Source organism: Thamnophis elegans, chromosome 7, assembly GCF_009769535.1.
Source record: "Thamnophis elegans isolate rThaEle1 chromosome 7, rThaEle1.pri, whole genome shotgun sequence".
In the NCBI taxonomy this organism is placed as follows: domain Eukaryota; kingdom Metazoa; phylum Chordata; class Lepidosauria; order Squamata; family Colubridae; genus Thamnophis; species Thamnophis elegans.
This window is the reverse complement of record NC_045547.1, coordinates 8,729,302-8,757,223: the sequence shown is the minus strand read 5'-3', so window position 1 is coordinate 8,757,223 and position 27,922 is coordinate 8,729,302. Positions and strand designations below refer to the sequence as shown.

The 27,922-nt window shown below is 36.9% G+C and overlaps 1 protein-coding gene across 1 annotated transcript; it reads right to left on the bottom strand.

Annotated features, from left to right (window-relative positions):
• On the bottom strand, window positions 1–27,922 carry ETNK1 (ethanolamine kinase 1). The gene is made up of 8 exons (XM_032220575.1): window positions 27,581–27,922; window positions 19,658–19,917; window positions 17,212–17,352; window positions 16,853–16,995; window positions 10,809–10,892; window positions 7,622–7,782; window positions 1,516–1,589; window positions 1–473 (listed from the first exon to the last, which is right to left on the bottom strand). Exons 1-8 carry the CDS (start codon window positions 27,749–27,751, stop codon window positions 401–403), a joined length of 1,107 nt encoding a protein of 368 aa, XP_032076466.1. The 5' UTR covers window positions 27,752–27,922; the 3' UTR covers window positions 1–400.

The window sequence follows — 27,922 nt, the reverse complement described above, 5'->3', positions numbered from 1 at the left end:
TCCCAGTTAAACAACTGAATGCTGTACCAATTTGAGATGTAAAATTTTTTTACAGGATATTCACCTGTCCCCGCTCCCTTAAGGAGGACCGATAAACAGCAGCAATGGAATGTTAAACTCATAATAAATAATTCACGTCTCACATTAAAAAAAAATACAAGAAAAAGGATTAAATTTGCTCTCCTTGTGTTTCAGAAATCCATTAGCTTATAATCCTTCCACAATATCAGAAAAGACCTTCATTTGAAGTTTACCATTGAAAGATTGTTATTTAGAGACAATGAAAAACAAAAAAAGAAGAAGGAAGGAATAATACAAATGTAGAGCTTTTCCTATTATGTACTCATGACAAAAACAGTAAGGAATCTTCTCAACAGGCGGGTAACCAAGTTCTCAAATTCTACTCAGGAAGTTTTAATGCCATTACTTCATTCTTCATTTTGAAGTACTGATTGAAGCGAACAACTGCATACCTATGTGAGCAAACAAAAGCATTCGGTGAAATATGATTTTGGGTCCAGTTTTCCACAAATCACAATATTTAACTTTTATACCCACTTATTTTTAGTTTTTCCTGCCATCTAGTGGTTATGTAATGCTTTTGTAAAAATTGCCAGAGATATGCAGCTTTTCCAACTTTTTAAAATATATATGGGCCAGATTATATGATATGGATAGCAGATTAAAGTTATATTTCCACAGACATTTCAACCTAATCCCAGGTCAATTTGATTAGCAAATCTAACCCATTCAGCATTTATGTTTTGATTTTATGTATCCAAATATCTTGGTATTTATAACCGGCGTGCTTACCCAGCCTTAATAAGATTAGGATTATGGTTCCGGTAAGCAAGGCATATATCTGGGGCTATATGTTGGGACTTCAATTCCCATGTCACTTCAGCCAATGCGGTACATAATCATGCTGGATGGAGTATTATGGAAATTCAAATAACACATCTAAGGGATACCAGGTTAGGAAAGGTTGATGCACTGGATTTACAGGAAAAAGAAGCATGAAAATTGGACAATTCTCGCTCTCTTTAATCTATTTAAATTAATTTAATTCAAAATGATTTAAATTAGACTCTACTTGCTCAGTTATAATGGGTTTTTAAACATTTTAAAAGTTAATTTGGTTGAGCTGCAATTCTCTGAGAGGGGTTAAAAATAGTTTGTATTCATAAATCATTAGCCCTTGATCACAAGCAGCTATTCATCAAACTCTTGAATAAATGAAATTTTAATACTTTTAATCAAAGAAGCAGCTCTTTGTGTTTATGCTTTACTATTTTACTTTTACATAAATGAATATCCTGACAAAAAAATTGTATCAACAAAAATCTATTTCACAGTCAGTTATGGTTATTTCAAATTTAAAGATCTGTATCTTAAATCAAGAAATGTTTAAAAAAATATTACTTGAAAGATGAAGCCAATTATTTTTAATATACAATCCTATGATTACAGAATATTTTATGTATCTAACATAAGGTGACTCTGTTAATTACTTACCCTAGAAAATCAAAGTCAATAGTGGAGTATTTGGCTTGAATTAGGGCCCACAATCCCCAGAAGAAATGAGAGGCCTGCAGAGGAAGACAAATAACCCTGATCAGTAAAATTAGTCAGAATGGTTTTGTTTTCAGAGACTACTTAGAAAAAGCAATGTAAAATAATGAATGCTCATACTATGATACCAGTTTTCCCCAAATTCGATTCGCACAACCTCAAATTCTGAAGGCTCTAATTGTACTATACTTTTGTTTCCTTTGAAGTATTTAAGACTTCTACAAAGAAAAAAAATACAATATCATATAATTTAATGGAAATGTTAACAAAAACATCTATTTTATCTCTCTATCATTTGACATGAAGAGCTTCCAGTGTAATTTTCAATATCAAACCACAATTTAACAGATATGGTTAATGAGTTTTAAACACATTATCACAACAATGAAAATTTTCTGAAAACTTAAAACTGAAGAGGCATATTTCCATTAGTTCGTTGTACGGGTATACTGTGTATATATGTACAATGACAATAAAGTATTCTTATTCTTAAATATTAAGGCTGCAATATCTAACATCCAAAATACTTTTTGAAAGATACCAAATCTCCCTTATATACACAGTTGATGTATTTCTGTTTTTATCACCTTATTTCATAGTTGCTTGATAACAGTTCCTGTTTTTTCTATATTACCCTATTGTGTGATACCTCAAACACAAAAGACAACTTAATTCAAATTTGTTCACATGTAACTTGCAAATTAGATCTTACACATTAATAATCTGAAGTGGCAACATGACACACACTAAGGCAATATCACAATAACCCATTTTATGAAGCAAAGATTTTACAGGTAATATACTAAATAGTCCCATTCAATTCTACAATCTAACCTGAAAGTTCTTATAAAATTTGTAGTGCAAAAATCAAAGAATATATACACACAGAAATGTACATTTTAGACTTATAGTCAATAAACTGTATTTTATGGAAAATATTTTTAGCCAAGTAGTTTATTAAAGTCACATGTAAGCATTAGGACTCGCACAAGTAGAGTGGTTAAAATTTCGTGAACCCTCTTGAAGTTTTAATATTTTTCCATAAATGCCACCTAAAATATGAACTGTTCTCCAAACAAATCCTAAAACTAGAGACAACCCAATTAAACAGAAGACTCAAAAAAACATTATATTTGTTCATTTCTTTATTGAAGAAAATCATCTAAAGTTACATATCGGGGGGGGGGGACGTATGTGAACTTCTACAATTATCAGTTTATTTGAATGGGAAATTACAGCCAAGTGTTTCAATCTAAGGGGGATAATCAGGTGTCAAGTATGGAAGATTCTGCCTTATTGGTGGAATTAGAGGCAGTACCTTACCTGCTCAGGGCTGGGAAGGACCAGGCCTGGAATGGCTTGGTTTGGCTGATGATCAGTAACATTTGCTTAACAAAATTTACATTTATTGCGATCACTAGATCATGTGTTCATGTGACATCTTATTCAGTGGTGGGGTTCAAATAATTTAACAACCGGTTCTCTGCCCTAATGATTTCTTCCAACAACCAGTTCACCAAACTGCTCAGAAAGTTAACAACCTTTTCTCCTGAAATGGTGCGAACTGGCTGAATCCCACCACTGATCTTATTTTATGAATGCATTGTTGGTGACCAAAATTCCAGCCCAACTGTGGTTGTTGAGGACTGAGACTACAAAAGTTATGTTAAAGGGCCCAAAGGAGGAAGTTCATTCAAGGAAGTCGAAGCTGCTCTGTAAGGAGGAATGGCCTAAATTCTTCTAAGATGATGTCCAATTTGATCAACAGACATTGTAAATGTTTAATTGCAGTTATTGCTACCCAAACTGCTACATCACTTACTGAAAACAAAAGCTTTTGCCCCAACAAACATGTAGCTTTCATCGTTTCAAATAAATAAGTGAATAAATTTGATGTTTTTGATGGATTTAATTGGATTCCTTTTGCCTACTTTTAAGGCCCGTGTGGAGAAGATATCATATTTTAGGTCATATTGATACAGAAATATTGAAAATTCAAACAGGTTCACAAACTCCTAAGCAGCTCTGCATGCTAGCACTAGTAAATCATCTTCCCTAGGAGTATCTGCATCCTTTGGAAGGCCTACACAGCCATTCTGCTGCAAGCTTGGGCACACTCAGCCACTTTGCTAGTGACTCAACTGCTCAGATGGGGCCAGCCTTCAAAGTAGCTATGTGAGTCGCGAAAAGGAGGGATTACCTCTTGAAGAGAGGTAATTTGTTTCTTCTAACGCATTACGTAGAGCACCTCTTTAAGACACTTTGTAAAGCCTTCATAAATGTAAGGCAAGATGTATTTCTAACAATAAAACCGCTTTCAAGTAGCAGAAGATATTCAAGCACTTCCTGGTATAGGGAAATGGCCTTATTCCTACAACACTTTACATTACTAGCTATTTTTAAGTGAGTTTGCTATCTTGAGAGCTATAGCATTTTGTGCCATATTTTATTTCATGCTATATTTCAGTAGGAATTGTAAGGCAGTCTTTGACTTACAACAATGTGTTCAGTGACCATTCAAAGTTACAGCAACACTGACAAAAGGGACTGTTTTTCACACGTATGACCAGCATCCCCGTGGTCACATGATCAAAACTTATGCTTGGCATAGCATAACGGTTTTGTGCCATAGCTTGGCACAAAACCGATGCTTGGCAATTGACATGAATTTATCCAAGTTGCAGTGTCCCAGGGTCATGCAATCATCTTTGTGGCCTTCTGACAAGCAAAGCCAAAGGGGAAGCCAGGTCCACTTGACCATTGTTACTAACTTAACAACTTCAGTGATTCACTTACCAACTGTGGCAAGAAAGGTCATAAAATGGGGAAAATTCATTTAGCAAATGTCTCGCTTAGCGACAGAAACGTGGGGCTCAATTGTGGTCGTAAGTCAAGGACTACCTGTAGAATAGTCATCCTCTAAATGCCACCTCTTTTATGAATAACTACAAACATTTGCCTGAAATGGTAGCAGGGAGTTGGACTAGAAGACCTCCAAGGTCCTTTCCAACTCATTCTATTCCAAAGAATTTGGGTCTGGTCTCAAAATGATGGCATAAAATAGAGGCTAGTTAGGAAGGTCTTTAGAAAACAAGCCAACGTGATTAGCACTTGTGCATACCATGACCAGAATAGACATGGTGGCAACCTGATAAAGCCCTAGAAACTTTTTCTTTCTCTGCAAATGAACTGTGTACAGATGATAGCAAGCAATTAAAGCACACTGATTCCTATTTTCTATGGATGCTTTGGTTTTGACTGGAAATAGGTACTTTGGGACATATGGCAGCGTAAACACAATTGTCGGTGACTATCATTGAAGTAGCGGTGTCTGTATCCATACCCTGGAGCCTCACAGCAGCTGCCCTGGCCTGGAGCCAGACATAGCTGCTTTAATGACCACAAAACAGATCCTTCCTTCAAGCTGTGTACTCCTAAATTACTTCTTCCCAAATTGCACAACCTATTTATTTTATATATGTGGACGATGCTGTAAAATGCTTGTGTGTTCTGTGGTGAAGAAAAGCAAATGAAGTAAACCAAGGACTATCTGTAGAGGGATCCTACAGTCACCATCTAACACTACCTGTTTTATGAATAACTACATTCCAAATAATCTGGTTTTAATCTCACGATAATAGCAGAACATAGAGGCTAGTTAGGAATGTACTTAAGAAAACAAGCCAACGTGGTTAACACTTGTGCATACCATCACTAGAATAATCTTGGTTGTACCTGATAAAGCAGTACACAGAGTAGGATTGAGAGGAGAAGCTATTTTAAGTCCATGCAGGGGAGATGAAATGTATCACCACTGTTGGAGCAGAGTCAGTCACAGTGATGCAGTGTGACAGAAGACACCTACCCTTGATTGCTGAATCAGCAACATCACAAATTGTATTTAATTGCTCCTTGGAAGGATGTCTTCCAGCAGACAATTTGCCTCTTGATCTCCAGCAAATGATAGAGCAAAGGGGTTTTGCCTCATACAAAAAGTTGATGCAGTTTTGCATGATTGAAAATATAGAGGGGGGAAAACATCTGTTTAAGCGTGTAACTTACATCTGAAACTATGCATTTTCCAGCCTTCCTTATCCACACATGAAAAATATTAATGATGGTGAGAGCATGAATAAAATGGACCCAATATAATATGTGAATTTAGTGCTATAAGAAAAAGTATCTCCTATTCCATTAATCAAATTTTGTACTGCAAAATCAGCAATACAAGACGTGGTTTTGCCTAGGAGATCTTAGGGTCTTCAGCAAGACTGAAAGCACTAGAAATTGGAGAATGGGAACAATATCACTTTAAACTTAGTATTTTATCCTCTGCGAAGACAGCAAGAGAATTTGTTGTAGGAACAAACTTTCTAATGGATGTAGATCAGATAGATCAGCAAAAGTTCTGCTTAGAAATTAATGGAGCAGATCCCATGGATTGATGGCAATAGAAAGAATCTGAAGCTAACTTAGTAGATGTAGCTTTCACTAAGGATAAGATCTTAAGCCAAAAGAATATTGGTTGTATCTGAAATACAGGATTTGTCTGAATAAAAATTATTTGAGAAGATTCCTGTGACTAACACAGAGATACTTGGAAAAGGTATCAAGTGGTTTGGTCAAAGACATGATTGAGCAGCAATCATGCCTTTGACCAAGAACATGAAGGAAATTGGACACACCTGCTTCTATCTTAGCCATGGTGGTTTAGTGGTTAGAATGCTACAGGCTACTTCTGCTGACTGCCAGCAGTTTGGCAGTTCTAATCTCACCAGCCTCAAGGTTGACTTGGCCTTCTGTCCTTCTGAGGTTGGTAAAAATGAGGAGCCAGATTGTTGGGGGCAATATGCTGACTCTGTAAATCGCTTAGAGAGAGCTGTAAAGTGATATACAAGTCTAAGTGCTATTGCTATTAGGTGATTTCAAAGAGGTTGAAATGGGGATTATGAAAGAGGACCTGGTGGGTAGGGAGGCAACTGAACTAAGAGAAATGGGCCCTTTGGAAGTTGACTAATCATGAGATGGCCAATTACAATCTTGATAGTCTCAATATAACTTAAGGGAAAAGTCTCAATTTGGACTATCCTGATGAGTAAGAAAGTAATCCAGGATAGATCACAGCTGTCCCAGACCTCTTTTCTCAGATGAACTCATAGTTTACCCCCCAAAAAAAGCTAGTGAGGATTGAATAGCATAAATTGGACAGTCTTATGCTGGAACTGGTGATAATGGAGTTGGAGGTCATTATGAAGGGGCTACTGATGACTAGCACTGATGATGTTACCTAGTTTAGGTAATGAAACATCTGCAAGAAAACAACCAAGTTCAGAGAGCACCAAGGACTCGATACAGTACCAGGATGATCACCTCAAATATGAATGTGCTGAGAAAGTGCTGGTCGCAAACACACTGAAATTTGAGTAGAAAGTGTAGAAGGCGCCGGTGAAATAATTTCATAAAATCTAGAAGGTTCTGAAGAGGGCTTAGCATAAATACATAAACAATGTGTGCAAATCACAGTGACCATGCTGAAAAACCCACTTGTTCAATATGTAAAAAAATCCCCAACAGTAATGTTTATTTTTGCTCCTAATTAAGGAGAAAAAAGACAAGCATTTTCACTGAAGTAGTAAAGATGACAAAAGCATAGCATTTGTAAATTTGGTATGGCCAACGCAAGAGAGAAATCATGACCATCCTTTTTAGACACATGAAAGATACTGTCCTGCTCTGGAAAATTTGAGAATGTTTTATTTTCCCTGTGAACTCTCATACCTGAAGTAATTGAGCAGTTTTTTGAAAACTTTTCCACAAACACTCCCCCAAAGCACCCCTTGCACAACAAGTATGACCTGGAGGAAAAAGCAAGCATTCCACAATCCTACAGAACATTCTTTTTCCTGGTAGGTTTGGCATATACCAACTATAATCTAGAAGCAAAATCATTGAATTTTCACTGCCACGAAAGATGAACAACAGGATGGAAAATCTTGTCAAGATCTCTTGCACCCAGTCCTGGTGTTAGCAAAATAAAATCTAAACTTACCAGAGCAAACTGGTTCACTTGGACGTAAAGTACCTCAACCTCTTTTTCAGTGACATCTCTTCCAAAGCCTTTACATTCCTTGTAAGCTTCCAAGTAAGATCTCAACCACTGTCTTTGCAGCTTTCTGCTTGGATAGAGGTTATAGTCAACCTCACTCACTCCTACAAAACAGTAACTCGTTAAAAAGAAAAATTGAAATTTCAAAATAATAACAACAAATTCTCTATTCCCGTGTTCAGCTTTGCTCTTTATTTATCTCAGAATCTGAAACAGAAAGTATGCACTCATTTGATCCATGTCTTAGCACCTAACATTCTTTAGTACCCATCAAACTTCCCATTCTTTATTTTTTTAAGATTATTTGTATTTAAAAATAGATAGGGGGAAAAAACAAAGTAGTTGCCTTAAGAGTATTTTCCCCCAATAATTCCTTAGGCATTAACTTCTAAGAAATATTTTTATAAAATGAAAATGGGAGCTGACTAGCCAAAGCTTTTTTTTTTTTTTTTGCCTCTGGTGTACTAGGGGATTTCTGACTGTGTGCAGAGAAGGGTGGTGGTGGGCAGAAGAGCAGTTGGGAGGCAACTGCTAGACACAAGAAAGGAATAGAAAGATAAATAAATTCACTGCTATGCTTTAAAAATTCCACAGGCAGGGTTTAAATCTAAGCATGGTCTCATTTCAAGTTTCACTCTATTTAAATATTAAGTCATAATGTCCCACAAAAAAGATTAAGACATTTTGGTTCTGCCTTCTGCAATAAACTAGTCCAGAAAGACAGTCTTAACTGAAGAAATTTAGGAACCCCTTTTCTTTTCTTATACAATAACTGTTCCCTTTATTTCTCATCCAACATTCTTATTTGAAGGCCAGAGGGGAATAGCAAATTTTTCAGAGCCTTTTTGAAGAGTTCAAGGGTTCTTTCAAGCCTGAATAGAAGTCTAGCAGCTTTTTATTTCACCTTTCACTTTCTCTCTGCCTTCATCTTGTGCTCTGCATCCCCCTGCTCCTAATCCCGAGCCCGCTTTTCAAAATCTCTATAGTCATCAGGGCAGGTTCAGAGACTCAAAATATTCACCCCTTAAAGATAAGGTTTCCACAAAAAAAGCTAGTGATATATCTTCATCACAGCCATAATTACCATAGCGTCAATTTTGTGAGAGCAATAATACAAAGCATGTTCTTTGCATAATGTTTTTTTAGTTAAGAGATGGAAACTAGGCTAGCAGTCTTAATGGAACCTGCTGTCATGTGCAGCATTCCCTACTATACAATATCAAGTTTTGACACAAATTGGCCAATACAGCACTACCAAACTTAAGCTTTACTCGAGGATTGCTTACATATCCTTTGCGAGCTTGGTATTCAAAGCTAGAGGCTACTTTAGCAGCCAAAAATAAAACAGAATGCTTGAAGCAGCATATGGATTTAGTGCAAAGATGGCTCTTAAAAATATAAAGTAGTGAATAGCATAGATATAAACTTGATTTAGGCATATTTTCCTCACCTCATTCATTTATTTTCTTTATTAGTTTCTCCAATTTGTATATTTCACAGCAGATAAATATACCGTACATATACTGTCAGAATTCAAAATGTGGCCCAACAAAACCCCAAAATAACATGGCAACAGGTGCAAGCCTAGCAATTAGTTAAAAAAAACTGGCCAACAGTTCTTGTCCTACTATACTGCATTTTTGATAACAATGTAATCCTTATTGCTCTTTACTTAGCAAAATGCTCAGGCAATTCTGATTTATTTATTATATAACTTTTATGAGTATGGTTCAACTTCAATGAGTAAAGCCCAATTTTGCTATACTGTTGGTAAAATTAGACAGACTTTGATTACATCATGATCTAGCTGTAAATTATAATGTTTTGTTCTATTTAATTTGCTGGAAATTATTTGAATTCTGCCCAATGGTCATAATAAAGAATTAAAACGTAGTCCTCCCAAAAGAATTTTTCAAAAAGGATTTTTAAGGTCAATTCAAGGTACCAATGCAAAGTTATTTAAAAATACGAGCAGCTTCCACAGATATAGAAAATATTTTTAGAACACATTGTACATTGGCACAAAAGTACTTTAAGATATCCTTGTGATATTTTAAAAGAAAAGACAAAGATATATCATTTTATAAAAGCAGATTGAGGCCTCCTTAGATGGGAACCAAATCAAAATATTTTTAAATAGTTTTTAAGATGATATTGTATAGCCATTTGTCTGAAGTGGTGTAAGGTTTCCTACCCAAGCAGGGGGTTGGACTTGAAGACCTCCAAGGTCCCTTCCAATTCTGTTATTCTTTCTATTTCAAGATGACTCTGCAGCAATACTAAGAAAAAGAATTTGCATTTCTCCCAGGAATACTAAGGAGAAGCAAATCAGATATAAATGGAAAATCCCATTTGTTCTGTAAATCATCTTGGAAATGGAGGGAGGGGCAGTATCAAAATGGACTTTTAAAAACAGTTTTGCAATCTAGGTATTTCTTTTTTGCAGATTACATTCCTTCCTCTAAGTAAATGGAGCATGAAGTGCACATAACTACAGCTTCCAATTTTACATAATTTCACATGCATTATGACCCAATTTTCATAGCTGGAAATGGTGTATTAGACCATAAAGAATGCTCTGTTAGAGTATATTCATACAGGCTTTCATATAGCCCTAATTAAGAGTTTTAATGCTTCAGCAGGAATACCTGCTACATTATCTCCTTGTGGAGGAGCAAAAAGGGTACATGTATTCCTTCTTCCTCTCATTTCCCCCCACAATTCTATGGGGGAAGGCTGTCCCCGTGAGCTTCTGAAACCAAGGATGGGCCACATACTCTTTCTTCCCAGGAATTCAAAAATCTGTATTAAATTCTCAATGGAAGACTCCTCGCTTCCACTACAGGGACAATGAAGAAAGGGAAATAAGGAAGTCCAGGGACATTGCAGGCTGACAAGAGGGAAGATTTATCTTAGGTCATTGAGTCTTCTTCCCAGGAAAGCAGCTATGTGTGCAAACACATGGAAGCAGTCGGAACAAGTCTCAAAGCACCTGCGCATGCCTTGCAAAAGATGCTTCAAGAAATCTGAGAAGTGGTTCCATTTGTACAGCTGCACATTGTGAGGCACTCATCCAATCCTGATGCAGCGCTAATGGTCCAAGCCATTAGAAGCCAGGTTACTACCGTACCTGCAAACTCATTGAAGTGGTTCCCAATATCATAAGCCAGGTAATTATATCCACAGTACTCGTAGTCAATGAACTGAACATCACCTACACGAGACACAAAAATAAAATTGGTAAGAGTAAGAGCGGAGCGCTATGAATCTGCACTGTGCCCCTTAATATCTGCCAGTGTGTTCCACTCTGCTGTGCTCTGTATAGCATGCATTTTAGGAAATTCCAAGATTGCATTTTTTTTGTTTTGTTTTAACGAACAAGAATAAACTTCTTTTATCAAAGATACCTTTTTCTTAATTACTTAGGGATAGAACCTCTGCTTTTGTACCACAGGGGGGCATCAGTTATCTTAAATTCCATTAGTTGGGAGGCCTTGGTCTCTAAATATAATATTCAAACCATTTTAAAACTATTCCTCATCCAATGTTAGCAGGGCTGAACACAAAATAAGTTAGTACCGTTACAGGCAAGGGGTTCTTTAATAGAATGCTTATCATTTTGCAAAAGGGGGTACTGTATACGTGCTGTTATTTTGCTTCCTTTATACAAAACGTATTCATTTTGCTTACAGTACAGCACATCTTCCCTAAGTATTTACCTACTATCAGAACAACACCTGCATGAAGCCATATGGGTTGTATTCAAACATGAATTCATATTGTCATTATATCCTGACCTATATCTCCTGACATATATCTCAGATTAAAATGTGAAAAAAGGAAGCAGCACTATATATTTCCAAGCAATAGATTATGAACTTTGAACCCCTGAACAATTAAAACTGCTTTTCTTCACCTTAAATGTGTTTAATATATCACATATGTGGCGATACAATCATAAAAAGTAGTTTACATTATGCAGTGCAAGTAGAGGCATTAAATGTTCTCACTGCTAGAATATATTGCCAGCAATCCTCATCAGTCATTCCAAAGAAGCTCTGGGAAATATAGTTCCATAAAAGGGCTGAGGATATGTCGGTCTATATTCCAAATATTCTACCTACCATTACGTATTTCAGGATTCTTTGCAATTACAGTTAATTGAGAAAAATTCACATCAGATACATAATAAATGTGGTCAACTTTAAGATGCCACAAGACCTAGGATATTTTTTTAGTTGGGGTGGGTGGTGGTGGAACAAACTAATATAGTTAAAACATATATAGAGGTTTCTCACAATAGTATCTTACAAGCCAGGGAGAACTTTATACCCTACAGGCTAATCAGAAAATATTTTGGATGGCCCCTAAACAAATCCTGTTTCCCAAATCACTCATCTTATGATTCATTAAAAACAAATGCACGCTCAGTTTAACTCTTCTTTTGCCATCCAATACAGCTAACCCTTAACAGAATTATACTTTATCCAAATGTTTGCAGTTAAAAAAAACAAAAACCAATAAAGGTAGCAGGTGAAAAGCCTGCATGCACAATACTAAGTAAATCAAACATTATTTGTATTCAAGATATACTACGTTAATTATGTCTGCAATGCTCTTATCACCATACGTTAAATCCCTTGCTACCTTTCAGTTATAATTAACAATATTACAAAACAAAAATAAAAACAAAAAGACAGAAAGAAAGAAAATGAAGCTAAGATACAGATGAGGCTGTTACCAGGCTCCGTGCTCTCCTAGGGGGAGGTGCATGCGAACAAGTGATGCGATAATACCTCCAGTCAGTGCCTGTAAGTAGCACGGTGCACGCCGCCACTTGGCAGCAACAATGGCATACCTAATCTGTAGCAGATGAAGAAAATTTGGCAAACTCATATTTGACAAGACACAAAACTTTAAAGAGAAAAGTTCTGCATTTCACCGGTCTTTCTTTTGACAGACTGACATTACAGTGGAACTCAGCCTTAAATTTAAGTTTTGCAAGAAATTCAATTACTGCCGTCAAGATGCATGGCTCGGTTTCATTTTGAAGCTTAAGGAAATAGGGGCTGCTTCCAGACATAATGTTATCATTTGGATGCAATAGTCTTTGGGCTTTTTTAAAATTGATATAATGAATCATAATTACAGGCAAAGGCGTTGTTTCCCAAATATTCACGGAAATGGCATGTAGCATGGTCCCCAAAAATCCCCAGAGTAATTAGAGCCCTACTCCAAATATGTTTTTAAAAATCCTGATTAAAATTCTGTTTATGGTGTCTGACACATTCAATGCAATGTGACTATCCAGCATGTAGCGAAAGAAAAGGTTTATGCAAAAATAGTTCGGGCTAATTGCCTTTGTCTATTTCCTCTTACAGAGCAGGGATGCAAACAACTATACGAATAGCTTGCATCTGTAGTCAAAATTATGAGTATTTCTTCAGGAAAATTAAAAACTGAATGTCAAAATTAGTCTTCTACTCCCACTTCTTCAAAGTTTTGAGTACTTGCTACTAATTGTGAAGCACTAATGCACTTTTGCCTGTTATTTTTTTCAGAAATAATTATAGATGTAGTATGTAAGCCAAGATAGCACTATTTTTTAAAAAATGTTGATGCTAGCTTGAATTCAGAAAGTACCAAAGACCAAATTTAAAAGGCACATTAAGAATATATTTGGTTTACTATATCTTTAGAGATCATTAAAAAGTATTAATTTTCAACTGGGTAAGCTACAGTGACTAAATTTAACAGATTAATGCACTGATAAGCTTTTATATACAAATGTAATCAGAAAGGAAAAATTTGGACTGTTATTTAGATCTGATGTTTAGACATCAGATGCATTGGAACTGGAATTGTATTTGAACACTTTGTTATTATTAATAAGACAATGCAATATTTTTTACTAATAGCTCTTTTTCTGTTTTATATAATTAAAAAATATAAAATATTTTAACATTAAAATAAAATAATCTTCCAGTAGGAAGCTTTAAAAAAAAAATACAACTCAAAATTAAGACATCAAATGCTCTTGAAAAATGATTGCACATTCCTCTTTAATTCTACAGTTAAATTTCTCTTCACATCTGCCACCTAAACCTTATTTAACAGCCTATTAACTGGATTCAATTATAACATTTGCAGGAATTATTTACTTATTTATCCAAAAGGAAGACTTACTACCCCCCTTATCCCCCCAAAAAATTAAATTTCCAAAAGGAAAAGTCATCTTCAAATTTGCTGACCTATTAATTTTTTCTTCTTAATAAATGGGGCAGGGGTTTCACACATGTTTGCAAGCACTTCAGGTAACTACTGTAATTGTAAGTTGTGCTATACTTTTAAAAGGTGTTTATAAGCTTTTATGGACAAAGATCAACTGAATAGTCAATCACATTTTGAAATGATCTAGTAACATTTAAGTTCAAGTCCTTTGAGTAAAAAAAAGTGCATAACAAGACTAAATTAGAAATTAAATGTTTCCTGCAGTTGCTTTAATAAATGAGTCACAACAAATGTGCTTTGATTCTTTTTTCCTTGTTGCTGCACTACAGGAGGAAGAGGAAGCAATCAAATTAAGGTTTGTTTAGCATTATATCTGAACTGTTTGCTTATATCGCAATATGAGTTGGGACAATTTGTAATTAGTTTAAAAAACATGATTTCTAGATCCAGATCTGTTTGCACAAAACCATAGATTAAACAAATCAGTTGGTTCAGATTCATACTCCTCTGTAGACATTCTTACATTTCTTTAAAAATTATCTAAACAATTTTCTCTGGAAAAGATTTGTCACTGACACAAATTAAGTCAATAATAGAAATAAGGAGAGAGCATCGTGCATCTTAAAAAAAAAAATTTCAAGTAGCCTGCAAAACATTTCAGCATGAATGACATATTAACAGCACTGTATAAGAATTTACCTTCCACAGCACAAAAGTTAAAGTTAAAGCTGAGTTTCCACTGCAAAAATAAATGGTTCCTCTATAATACTGTTACCAGTTTCATAAATACTGTTGCCAAGTACAAGACAATACACAGTTTTTTTTCCAGTTTACTTATTCCAAGGTTAAAGCAATACATACTTCAGCAATGTAGAAGTAATAAGCACCATATGGGGTTGCTCACAGAATCAGAACTAACAAATAATAGTTAGGGCTATTATTTGTTAACTTCAACTACCATAGCATAATCGACTTGTACTCTGCCCTAACTGTGTATGTGTTGTGCTGCAACATTTAAACACGTCAGCTTTAATGGTACACTCTAGCTACTATATTCGCTTGGTACTTTCCCCCCCTTTAAAAAGTTGCAAGCAATTTTACATATTGAGAATACTCCCTCTCCCCCTCCCTGTTCCCAAATACTAAACACTCACACACTGGTTTTTGTAGAAATGCTCTTAAATGATGTACTGCTCTCACTGATTTATTCTCCATTCTGTTCACAAAAGAAAATGACAGCAGATTTGTTTCAAAAGTAGGCATGTGACGCCTAGAAACTTTGATAGTGTTCTGAACTGTTTGTCAAGATACTTGTTTGAAAAGAGTTCCATCAGCTCTACAGAAGAGACACTTTCCTCAGATTTGATGAAATAACTCTCAGTGATATGAATTAAGTTCACATCTCTTATGCAAGCTTACATGAGGACTCAACATCAAATCTAAGGAGAGTAATCTAGACAGATGGCCAATAAGTCACATTAGCGTATCAACAGGTAAGGGTCTTGGCTGCAAGAGAAGAGCTATGAGGCATTTAATTTCTGGCTGTGATTAAAATCTCACAGATGGGTCAAAAGAAAAAGCAATAATTTCACTGGTGTCTCTTTAATGTAGAGTTTGGATTCAACTGAAAAAAAAAAAGCTAATGTAACTGTCATTGTATGGCTTGCTTAGAAGTATAATTTCCACATAGGAGAAAATTATCAATACTTGAAATATTTATAATTACTTGAGAAATCTGAAGTCATGTGTTCATCTAGGAATTTCATATACTACTTCAAGTTTTTAAGGAGTTGCTTATTTCAATACCAGTAAAGAAAGAGAAAATATTAAAAAGTTCCATGCACTTTACTTAAAACAATTTAAGGGGGATATTCTATTTATTTTTATCCCCTGATATAAAGCAAGCATCAGCTTCAAGGCAGAATGTTCTATGATTTATGTCATCCCATCCAATTCCTACTTTTTTGAATTTTGTTGATTTATTTAATTCAAACAAAGGTCTTAGTTCAAGTTAATGCTGGTTAAACAGAAGTTGTATTTTGAATTTGGAATGGGAAATAAAATTACCTCAAAAGTAATTTTCTTCTCTATTCCAGTACTGCATTTGTACTGATTTTAACGCAAATAAAGATATCTCAAATGGTCTTGAGAACTCCAAACCATGCTTTCGGTCTTAGGGTTATATTAAGACCATAATCTGAATTGGGATATATGCAATTCCAAAATGTAATGAATATGAAAGGAGGGAGGGAAACAGGCATGCATTGCTAGCTTGTCCACATTATTATCAAATAACCAAGTTATGTCACTGAAAACAGTAAATGTTAAAATGTTTTAATACCATTGGATCATGTTATAAATTATAGGCAATTCTGACATAATTATTTTCAAGTTGAATGCCTCTGAAACTGATGGAAAATTAAGACAAAAAGCCAATTTTCAAAATACTTCCAACAGAAAATATATTTACAAACAGATGCTCAACTTTAAGGATACCTATGTACCTCATCAGCAGGTATAAACAGAGACTTGCAAAGTATCTTTTGAGATACTTCACCATGCAGAATTCCTCCAGGACATCAATATATCTGATAATTCAGAATACAGAGATAATACACAATAACCTAGAGACATTTGCTCTCAAAGCTATCAGAAATAACAAGACTCATCAAAGATATAGTTAAGACAACAATGTATGCTTAAATTGCTGCTGTCTACACAGAATAAAAATATCAATATGGAAAATAATATAATATTTACTATAAATATTATAAATCTTCATATATTAAAATATCAGTTATGGCTATTAAAGCAATTTATAAGCAACATTTAGAAATACTCTAAAATAGATTTGAAATTGTCCACCCTCCACAAGCTGTTGCTCTATATCAGGCAATATAAAACAATTTTTAAAAGTTACTTACAGCTGTGTTCCATACCTACCTTGTTTTCCATTGTAGATGATATTTTTACACAAAAGATCATTATGACAAAGTACCACTGGTGAACCTAGGTTAGAGAGTCTCTCCTTCATCCATGCCATTTCATCCTGTAGAATTTGACGACTTGGCACATCTTGTAGAAACCTTTTAGAATTTGAGAACGGTTAAAAAAAGTTTCAAGGATACTTCTCAGAATTTTATGAAGATTCTCTTATTTTGGTGGTGCAAGTTAAAATTTTCTAAGCTCCACATATTCTAAAACTATACTTTCACTTTACATTTTTAAACCAGAGAGTGATACTGAGATATATTCATGTATGAGCTTGGAAATAATTGTCATAGATAGTTGAAAGTATCTACCTCTTATGCAACTCCTCATCTGCAAATTCTGTTGGTGTAAGAGAGAAGTACTTTCCCATCTTTATCCATAAGTTTGACTTGGGTATCCATCCATTGTGCGCATGAATAGCATGTATTTTAGCAAGTTGTCTTGCTATCAGTCTGAAATACAGGTAATCCTCCAGTTACGACAGTTCACTAAGTGACCGTTTGAAGTTATGCAATAACCCCAAGTATTTATGTCTAAGTCCCAAAATTACGAATGTTGCAGCACCATGGTAGTTATTCACCCTTTCGAACGACCACAGAGGCACTGCAACATTCACCTATTCCCCCCAGCTCCCCACAACTCCTTCCCTCTCCTATCCTGCCACATTGGACTCACTTATCCTGCAAAGATCTGTCTCCTCTCTGCAACAGTTTCTTTGCCTTTGAGGGAGAGGAAACCAGGATGATTTCCCTTCTAGATTCTGATCAGCTTGCAAATGCTTTTTGGGCCAAAAGTGAAATGTTCTGAAGGCCATGATCTTGACTGACTTCAGGCACCCATTCTCTGCAAATGTGGATGGGTGTCTGAAGTCACTCAAGATCACGCCCCGAGAACATTTCACTCTCGGCCCAAAAAGCATCTGCAAGCTGATCAGATGCGTGGCAGAGAAGAGACAGATCTTTGCAGGATAAATGAACCCAGCACAGCAGGATGGAAGGGGGGGAAGCATAAGGTATCTCAATGGGTCGGGGAGGCTTGGGTGGCCTGTTCCACCACTAGCTCCCCCCATGGCTTCCCCACCCTGAGATACCTCGTGCACTTAACGACTCACATATTGGAATAGCAAATGCATGATCACTTTCAAGTTACCTTATTCACTCCTATGAATTCTCGAGTTACAAATGTAATTAATTGGCAGGCTCCATTACATTCATAACTAGAGAATTACCTGTAAAATGAAAATTACACTAAAAAAAATCATTGTAATTACAAACACATTGGCTTTTATCAATCTCAGCTCAGAATAATGAGAAATCAGCTAGCTGTATATTATTAGGACAGCAATGGCACAGAAGAAGGAAATTAGCACATTATTTTGTTTTAAATGAGAAACTTCACAGTAGTTATTTAAAAAAAAATCTTGTATATTTGATAAATAGCTGCATGAAAGAGGATGTTGAACCAGAAAGGACTTTAATTCAATACGATTAATTACATGGGTGTGTATCTTGATGGCTGGAATATCACCTGTTCCATGGTGAGAACTTCCATAATGTTCAGAAGGGTTAGGTTATGACTGGAACCCAAAATTATTTTTCTACTAACTGCATTGCTTCTACCCCAAAAAGATGATTCTGTGTTCTCATCACCTGGAAGCCACCAGGTGATAAAACCTGAACTTTAGGCCTATAAGTTTTTTGCAAAATGCAGATAGCTAGAAAGGGGGACAGGAATACCATTTTCCTTCTTGTAAAAGCAGGGCTATCCACAAAAGAGCAAGGAGGATCCACTGTATAATATACCAATAGTTCCACACACCACAAAAACCAAACTGATTCTTTGCAGTAAAACCTATAAGAAATTTATTTTTCTAAAGTCAGCTGATTCAATTACCGTGGAAGAAATTGTATATAGTGTACAAAATGACCTGGCTATTCCGGCAGGCCTGGGGCTGTTGACCCCATTGCTGAGGTCCAGCCCCGACTGAAACGAATGTATCTGTGTTGTTTTTAACTTGTCTATTTTTATTTTCTTTTATTGTTTTCTTCCCCTCACTGTAAGCCGCCAGGAGTCCTCCGGGATTGGGCGGCCTATAAATAAAATTAAACTTGAAACTTGAAAATATTAACCATGTATATTTGAAGAGAAATATCCCTACATATGTTCTGGGATAATTTACAGCAAGCTGGGGCAAATGACTAAGAAAAAGATATTCTAAGAAGCTTTGAGTATTTTACCAATAAAATTCAAGCTAGAAAAATATGTTAGACGATAAATAAAGCTAAATGAGGAAAGTCCCTGGCAGATTTGCTAAATCAAATTAAACCTTTATTACAGCCTTTTGATCAGAAAGCACAACAATAAAATCTATAGACTCATAATTGCTAATAAAATTTTTTAAATGCAATAAAATTATATAAAATACAATGTTATTTCAAGACATGGTCTGAATTTAAAAAAAAATATTTGACAATAAAAATACATAAAAGCTACACTATCACTCAAGCACAAAACAGTACTGCAGAACAAAGGTGATACTGGAATAATTGTGTAAGATGTTTCATCCATTAAAGCCTACACCATTAATTAACTAAGATTTTAAGCTATTAACAAACTGGATTTTAGAACAATAATTCACTTGATTTCTCTGGAAATTGAGATAAATTTATTTAATCAAAAAACACTACAAGCAAGGTATTGTAGCTAGCAACCTCTTTGAATAAATTGTGTGTAAAAAAAGAATTCCAAAATGTTTACCGAAATATCTCTGGGTTGCAAACATGTTCTGGATCCAGAGCTTCTCCTTGCATGAACTCATAGCACAGGCCATTGCTGAAGGTGCAGTAAAGTTGGGGTGCACAACCATGGGCCTGCAGCACACGGAAGCTCTTCACTTCCTCTTCTCGATCAACTAGGAGTTCCGTCTTATTCCCGTAAATTCTAACAAGGACAACATCATCCATTTTTTCATCCACGTAACAGCCAATGAGTTTATTTGTGATTCCATCTGTAAATATCTGAAAAGAAAAAACAATGATTATTAGTTTAGTGAAATAGCTGTATATCTTAAGTACTGTTATGCTATGTTTTGGTTACGGCCTTGAAAGAAGTTTGCGTGGCAGAATTTGGTTGACCTTTTCCGAGTTCAGAAGGTAAATTGGATTGGGCCTGGCTAATACAGGTAATTCTTGATTTACAACCATTCATTTAGTGACCATTCAAAGTTACACCACTACTGAAAAAAGTGACTTATGACTAGTTTTCACAATCACGACTGTTGCAGCATCCCTATGGTCATGTGATCAAAATTTGGGTGCTTGGTAACTAGCATTTGTTTATGACAGCTGAACTGTCCCTGGGTCATATGATCGCCATTTGTAACCTTCCTAGCTGGCTTCCAACAAGCAAAGTCAATAAGGGAAGCCAGAGATGCTTAACCACTATGATTCACTTAACTGTGGCAAAGGTTGTAAAATGGGGTGCAACCAGGGGTGCGTTCCTGTACCGGTTGGTACTAGTTCGCTTCGCGCACGGCTGTCACACGTTGCTCGCGCATGCACAATTGATTGAAAATTGTCCTGCGCATGCGCAGAAACATGCTGACAATGGCATAAGAGACCGGGGTTCAGGGATGTGGCCAGCCTGAGTCGCTACCGGTTCTGCTACCCAGGCGAAACCACCACTACCGGTTCAGCTGAACCGGGAGCAACCCACCTCTGGGTGCAACTCATTTAACGATCTTGCTTGGCAGCAGACGTTTTGGACTCTATTGTGGTCATAAGGCAAGAATTAACTGAGAGACTTTAAGTCATTTGTTAACCAAGGTTATATGTTAATCAGGAAAGTAAAAGCAAAACAAACCATTTCCATGTTCTTCCCAGGATGGATATGGATACTCTGCATAATCACTAGTGTTATGCTGAACTTGTCTAAGATTTAACTTTTCTCAACCAATAACACAACCCACTTTGAGGGATACAGCTGAGTAAAATTATTTCCTAATTTAGAGATGTCTCAGCTAAATTTAAACATCTTTGTAAATGATGGCACTTTATAGAGTCCAGTTTATCATAAAATTTATTAGTCTAATAGAATAACCGTAACTCAATAGCAACAAATATAATTAAAGAAAGATTCACTAAGTGTGAAAGTATGCTGTCAAATAAAGAGAATTATTTTATTAAGAGCAAAATCGAGTACCAGTAAATAGAAAGAACAAAAAAGGAAAAAAAGGAAAGAATGCTAACAACAAAGTCATTAGGCAAGGAAGAGAATGTAGTGAAATTCAATACTTGAATCAAACATAAATCCAACATCAGTTTAAGTTTTAATGTATTGGATTTCAGCCAGCCCATTAACAAATGTAGATATCTATTCAAGAGGGCCTTATTTAGTTTAGATTAAAAGAAATAATGACGAAGCCACAACCCAAAACTTAGGACTAGATCTCTTCTTCAGTGGTTTCACTTAACACAACCATGTTGCTAACTTAATTGTAGCGATTCACTTAACAACTGTGGCAAGAAATGTAATAAACACTCTATCTGCTTAATACAGAACATGTTTGTGACACTTTTCCACAATATATTTCTGTATCTCCTCTCTCCTCCCACCCCCCTCCCGGCAGTTAGATATTTCAGACAGCAGAGGCTGCTGTGGTACTTTTCTGACTATCCCAGTACTATGATGTCAGTAAATCCAAGTGCGAGAAGCTCAAGAAATGGTTGCCAAGAGAGAATATTAATAGAAGAGAAAATAATGGGTTGCTGGTATAACCTGCCTCATGAAACATCAATCCTGACATACCCCTATCTTTATGCTACAGATAGCAAGCATTTCCATAGGAACCTAGCCATTTCTCTCTCACACACAGAAAATATAATTTGTTTTCTCCCTTATTTAAGATAATAGAATCCCAGGCTTTATCATAGTTATTCTTTTACAGTGCAATTATGTTTCACTTGGATGCTTATGCTCCACATTTTGTATAGCATACCATAGATTTATGTCAAGTAACAGTGAACAAAGCTTACAAAAGAGTTATAAAGTCTATTTGCAAAAATAATTTTACTCAAGAATGCAAAATTACCGCTAAAGATGCTTGCATCAAATGAACTAGAAACTACTAAAACTAACTCATTATATAATATATGTATATATATATGCATGTAAATTATTAATATTTCTAGCATTTGCTGCCTATCCAATAAAAACAGGACGATCATGTTACAAAAAACCCACCTTGTAGCATCTGTGACAGACCCCCTGGACACAACCTTCTGCTATAGAGCTCCTTTTTTGGATTAGCTTAACTCTGAAATAAAGATGCCCTGCCTCTCTCGACATACTAGAACACAGCCCAGCTATGTAGCTCTTCAGGGCTTATGCAAACTGTTCCGCAGGCTGGAGAGAGAGGGCGCTTAGTGAACCAGTGTTACCCACCGAGTTGTTTTAAGTCTAATTATTATAACTGGAATATAGTATTAGCCGCTCAACACCTTTGGGCTGAAAAAACTATTTATTTATTTATCCAATTTCCTTACAGATAGTCCTCAACTTACAATCATAATTGAGCCCAAAATTTCTGTTGCTAAGCAAAACAGTTAAATGAATTTTGCCCCATTTTACAACCTTTCTTGCCACAGTTGTTAAGTGAATCACTGCAGTTTCTCTAGTAGTAACAAGGTTGTTCTGTGAATCTGGCTTCCTCGTTGACTTTGCTTATTAGAGGGTCACAAAAAGTGATCACATGACTCTGGGACACTGCAACTGTCATAAATGTAAGTTATTTTTCAAGTGTCTCAATTTTGAGCACATGACCATGGGAATGCCACAACAGTTGTAAATGTTAAAAATGGCCATGTCACTTTTTTCAGTGCTGCTTTAAGTTCGAACAGCCACCAAATGAACTGTTGTAAGTCAAGGACTACCTGTATTTCCCATCTCACCTGTGTGACTCCAAACACAAACCTTTACAAATAAAACATATAATTCATTTTTAAATTATGTTCTCAGTTTGTGTATGTGCATATGGATATACTCCCTACCTATCAGAACCAAAAATTGTAATGACATAATGAGTAGATCAGGGCCAATTCTATGGAATGCAAGTTTACAAGTAAAATTGGTAGTTTCTCAAGGTTCTTATGCTTCCATTCCCACCTTTATATTGCAGTTTCTGACCTAACATCTGTCTGCTGAAATTTAGCTATAATGATGGTGTGATTTAGGATTACTTTGAGATTCTTAAAGGCTGCTTTTTGGGGGAGAGCTTTTCTTTTTTTAAAAAACTAGCATCTCATCTTGTATTAATTCATTCTTAACCAAAGAATTTACTATAGTATTGAAATTGAAAGGTCATTTGCTGAAGCCATACTCTTTCCCTTAAGGCTCCTTAGCATCTCTTTCATGCCATCAAGAATCTTAACAGCTCTTATGATGCTTGCAAGCCATTTTTTTTCTACATGTATACACTATCATTAAAATAGTGAGCTCCCATCCTTGCCCCAGCTTCTGCCAACCTAGTAGTTCAAAAGCATGCAAAAGCAAGTAGATAAATAGGTACCACTTTGGTGGGAGGGTAACAGCACCCCATGAGGTCATACTAGCCACGTGACCACGGAAATGTTTTCAGACAGCGCTGGCTCAATGGCCTTGAAACAGAGAGCACTGCCCCCCTATAGTCACCAACGACTAGTGGAGTAAAATCCTTCACCTTTTTTACTCTATCATTAGACCTCAATACAAAGCCACATTCACTGATGGATTACCTTTGCACATCTAATCTAAAAACATGAAAGCCAACTGGGTGACCTTAAACCAGCCACTCTCAGTCCAACACACCACACAGGGTTGTTGTGGGGAAAATAGGAGGAAGAAGGAATATTAGGTATGCCCTCAGATATTTATAAAAATAAAGGCGGGATGCAAATAAGTATTTCACATGTCTCATGTAGTGATGAGTATTTAATTGACTCATGTCTAACACAATACTAGATACTAGATCCTAGCAAAGCAGCTATGGCATGATGTAAAATACAAGTCAGTATATTAAGCAATATGTATGCTATTAATAGCATAACATATTTTCTAACATTTTTCTTGCCCTAAGCATACTCCTGTTTATAAGTAACTGGCACGTCAAAGATTGTCAGCCTTTAGTCACAAACAAGGTATTTTTTATTAATTCACTTAAATGCTTTGTAAATGTTTAGCTTTATAGCTTAAAATACTTTGAATAAGACACCAATATTCATTATTAAAAGATAAGTATAATGTAGAAGTGTATTTTACAGATTTTGAAACACTTCATCATGGTATTTGTAAGTTCCTGACAAGGGCCAGCAGACACTTAAACTTTAAAGGTATGATTGGTATGAAAGAGGTGTGTGTGTATAATTTGATTTTCAACAAAACTATAAACATATCAAAATTAAAACACATAGTGTAAATATTTGATCTAAACAAGAAAAAAGGTTGCAAACTTGTTTAAAGTGATTCAATGATCCATGATGAGTTGTAGGAAAACCTACAAGGGTACAGGTTTCCACCACTGCTTTAAGTACATTATTTCTTCTTTGCTTGTTTATTGTGAACCTCAACCTTGTGATGACTTTTAGTTCCTTTTAGCAGAACAAAACTACAATTACAATATGCAACCTATTTTTCTATCATTATATTATTTGTTTCTGCTGCCTCTCAGCAAGTGTGGTGTAAAATCTAGCTGAAACCAGTAAAATAGGTAGTGCCTAAGCTCATAGTAACACTCAGTTTCCTAAATTGATATAATTCAGTAAATTATCCTTTTCCAAAGTAACCACGTTCATTATCACCTAACATAAAAAAATTATCATTTCTACTTGGTATCTTTTTCTAAATATGGTCACTGAAGCATAGAAGCAATTACCATTGAAACAGCAATATGAATGAACAAATGCAATTAATTAGTGTTGTAATAGATAATGTCTGCTTGTAAAAGAAAGTGCAAATGTATCTATTTCAAACATATCCAAATTTATACATGTTCAATTTGTATAAATTTGGATGTAAATGAAAGCCATTGTTTGAGATTATATAATGTTCTGGAGCTTAAAACCAATAGGAAAAATGTTTTGGACTATATGCTTTACAAAGTTTTACTTTCCTTCAGAGCACCCTAATTAAAATGTTTTTAGCACTTAACAAGTATATGAAATCAGTGCTCCCTATAATATGCAACATGGATAAATTCTTCAGTATATCTGATAGCTAACTGACTCACTTAAAGTCTATTATTACATTAAAAATATTTTGTATTCTCAAAAAGGTTCTATAAATTTTGATATCAAAAATTTCATAAGAAAATGTGGTTAAAAAACAAGTCATTAAAAAGTTATCACAAACCTCATCATAGTACTTAAAAAAATAAATCTTGCTGCTTAATTTTTGTTGTCTATGAACTACATTTATAATAAACTTTTTTCCAGACCCTGAAAACATTTTACTGTAATCTAATTGTATTGTTTCAGAGTTTTATTACGCACTATTTTTAACTTTTGAAATATAATTGCTATCTAAACTAATTATATACTATTTAAACTTTCATTATTACTTTAACACCCATATGAAATTTTACTGAGAACAAGTCACATTTTTAGAAACATTTTTTACATGTAGAACAAAAGAAATCAGATAAGTGAGGCAGGAATATAAGGCTACATTTACAGTGGGCCATTTTCAGACTATGAGAGGCTAGGAATGCAGCTTTTGTCCATATTAGACACATCTTCAAGAAATGAAATTTTAGTGAAACAAAGGTGATGGCCTAAGCTTGCCCAGGTGATTAGCTCCTGGATAGATACAGCTATCTCTGGAAAGGCCAATGTTTTATTTTGCAGCTGCAATAAGCATTCTAATTTACATTCAATATCTATACCATTATAACTTTAAAATATAGAGGGATTTATTTTGTGGAGACATTGGTGCTCTTTGATCTTGTCTGCCTGGAGATGTTTCCATTACCCAACTATGTAACATTAAACCACCAAGCCCAGAGAGAACCAAGGACTCCATAGTTCAATCCTAAACTACCCATATTCTCTCTTTATGGGAGAGACCCACTTGCATCAAACAATCAGGAAACCCTGCATTCTTCGTCATTCACACCAAGTTACACCAAGATGTGTTACACCAAGATGTGCACGTGTATGGTGTATGACAATGGCAGAACAATAGCTTTAACGCTTAAAGATTAACAGCGTGAATCTAGACGCATCTTAAAGATTAACAGAGCTGTGATGCAAAAGCTCAGGCAGACACTGAGGCTTGGTCAACTGAAGAAAACCGTTCAAACTCCATCAGAACCCAATACTTCTTTAATGAAAGAGAAGGCTGACCAGGACAATGGGTGCGAAAATAAATAAATAAATGAGAATTTTGCATTTACACCACACTCTCACTTTTGGTCACTTTCCCTGAAAAGAGATGAAAATAGGGGCTGCTGTGATGACACTCCCAGAAGCCGGCATGTTGCTAAGCTTGCTTTCTGACCCCTACCAGAACTCGGATGCTGTGGGGAAAGACCCCACATTCATGCCTCCCAAACTCTGTGTGTGTGTGTTTTCTCACCACTAACAGAACTCGGATGCTGTGTGGTGGGTAAGCAACCACCTGACATTCATGCCTCCCAAACTCTGTGTGTGTGTGTTCTCATCAATAATAGAACGGGGGGGGGGGGGAGCAAAGACCCCACATTCATGCCTCCCAAACTTTGTGTGTCTTTTTTTCACCACTAACAGAACTGGGGTATGGGGTGGTGGTGAGCAAAGACCCCCCCACACATTAATTCCTCCCAAACTTTGTGTGTTTTCTCACCACTAACAGAACTGGGATGCTTTTGAGGGGAGGGGGTAGCAAAGACCCCACATTCATGCCTCCCAAACTCTCTCCCTCTCTCTGTGTCTCTCCCCATCCCTAGCTACATCATCCTTTTCGACACGATGGGTGGGAAAAGCCCTGCCCAACTTCTTCCAACCCTCCCCAGTTTGGGCGTGTGGAGGGGGGGGGGGGAGAAGAAGGAATTCCCCCCCCCTTTTTTTTCTTTCCTTTTCCCCCCTTTGCGGGAAAGCAAGAGGAGAAACGGGAAAGGCGGGCAGGCGAGACCCGCTCCGTTCCCCACCCAACCTCCAGACAAGCTCCCTTGACACGCGTCTCGTAGGCCGGCTAGAAAGAAGAAGACGACGACGAGGCGGCGGTGCCTGCCTCCTTCCTCCCTCCTCCTTCTCCTCTTCCCGGCGAACGAGCCGGTGTGTGTGTGTGTGTGTTTGTGTGTAAGGCCAAGGGGGGCTTCCTGAGGAAAGAGGGGTTGGCTCCTTCCCTCTCCCTCTCCCCTCCCCGCCGCCTTCCAGCACCGCCAGACTCCCAACTCCCACCGCACCCCGTTGGGGCGGGCATAGCCTTCTGCGAGGGGCGCCCGAGTGGGGGAACGGCGAGGCCTGGCTGGCTGTGCTCAGCCTCGGAGCGCCGAGAAAGGCGACCGAGGAGGACGACGACGACGACGACGAGGGGGAGAAACCCGGCTTTGCTTCATCACGGGCCCGCCCTCCCTCCGCAGCCCCTCACGGGCCCGCCGCCGCGCCCCCTTTGGCAGCCGGCGAGCGGCCGCCGCCCTCTGAGCTGTTTCCCCCCCCCTTTTTTTTTTACCTTCAACGTCACCTCCTCGGGCTTCCAACCGGGCCTAAGCCGGCGAAGCAGCTCCAGGGCTCCGTAGCGGTAACCCGGGTTGCCGCCGCCCGAAGGGTCCCTCTCGCTGACGAAGATGTCCAGCTTGGGTACCTCAGGGGAGCCCGACGGGACGTGGATGTAGTTGGCCATGGAGACGACGTGAGGGAAGCGAGAGAGAGCGAGAGAGAAAAGAAGCGAGAGAGAGCGAGAGGCGCCTGAGGAGAGAGGAAAAAAACGGCGGCAGCAACTGCGGCGTCACGCGAGCGGCGCAGCCGGCAAATGAAAGGCGCGAGACCGGCGGGGAGGGGCAGGAGGAAAAGG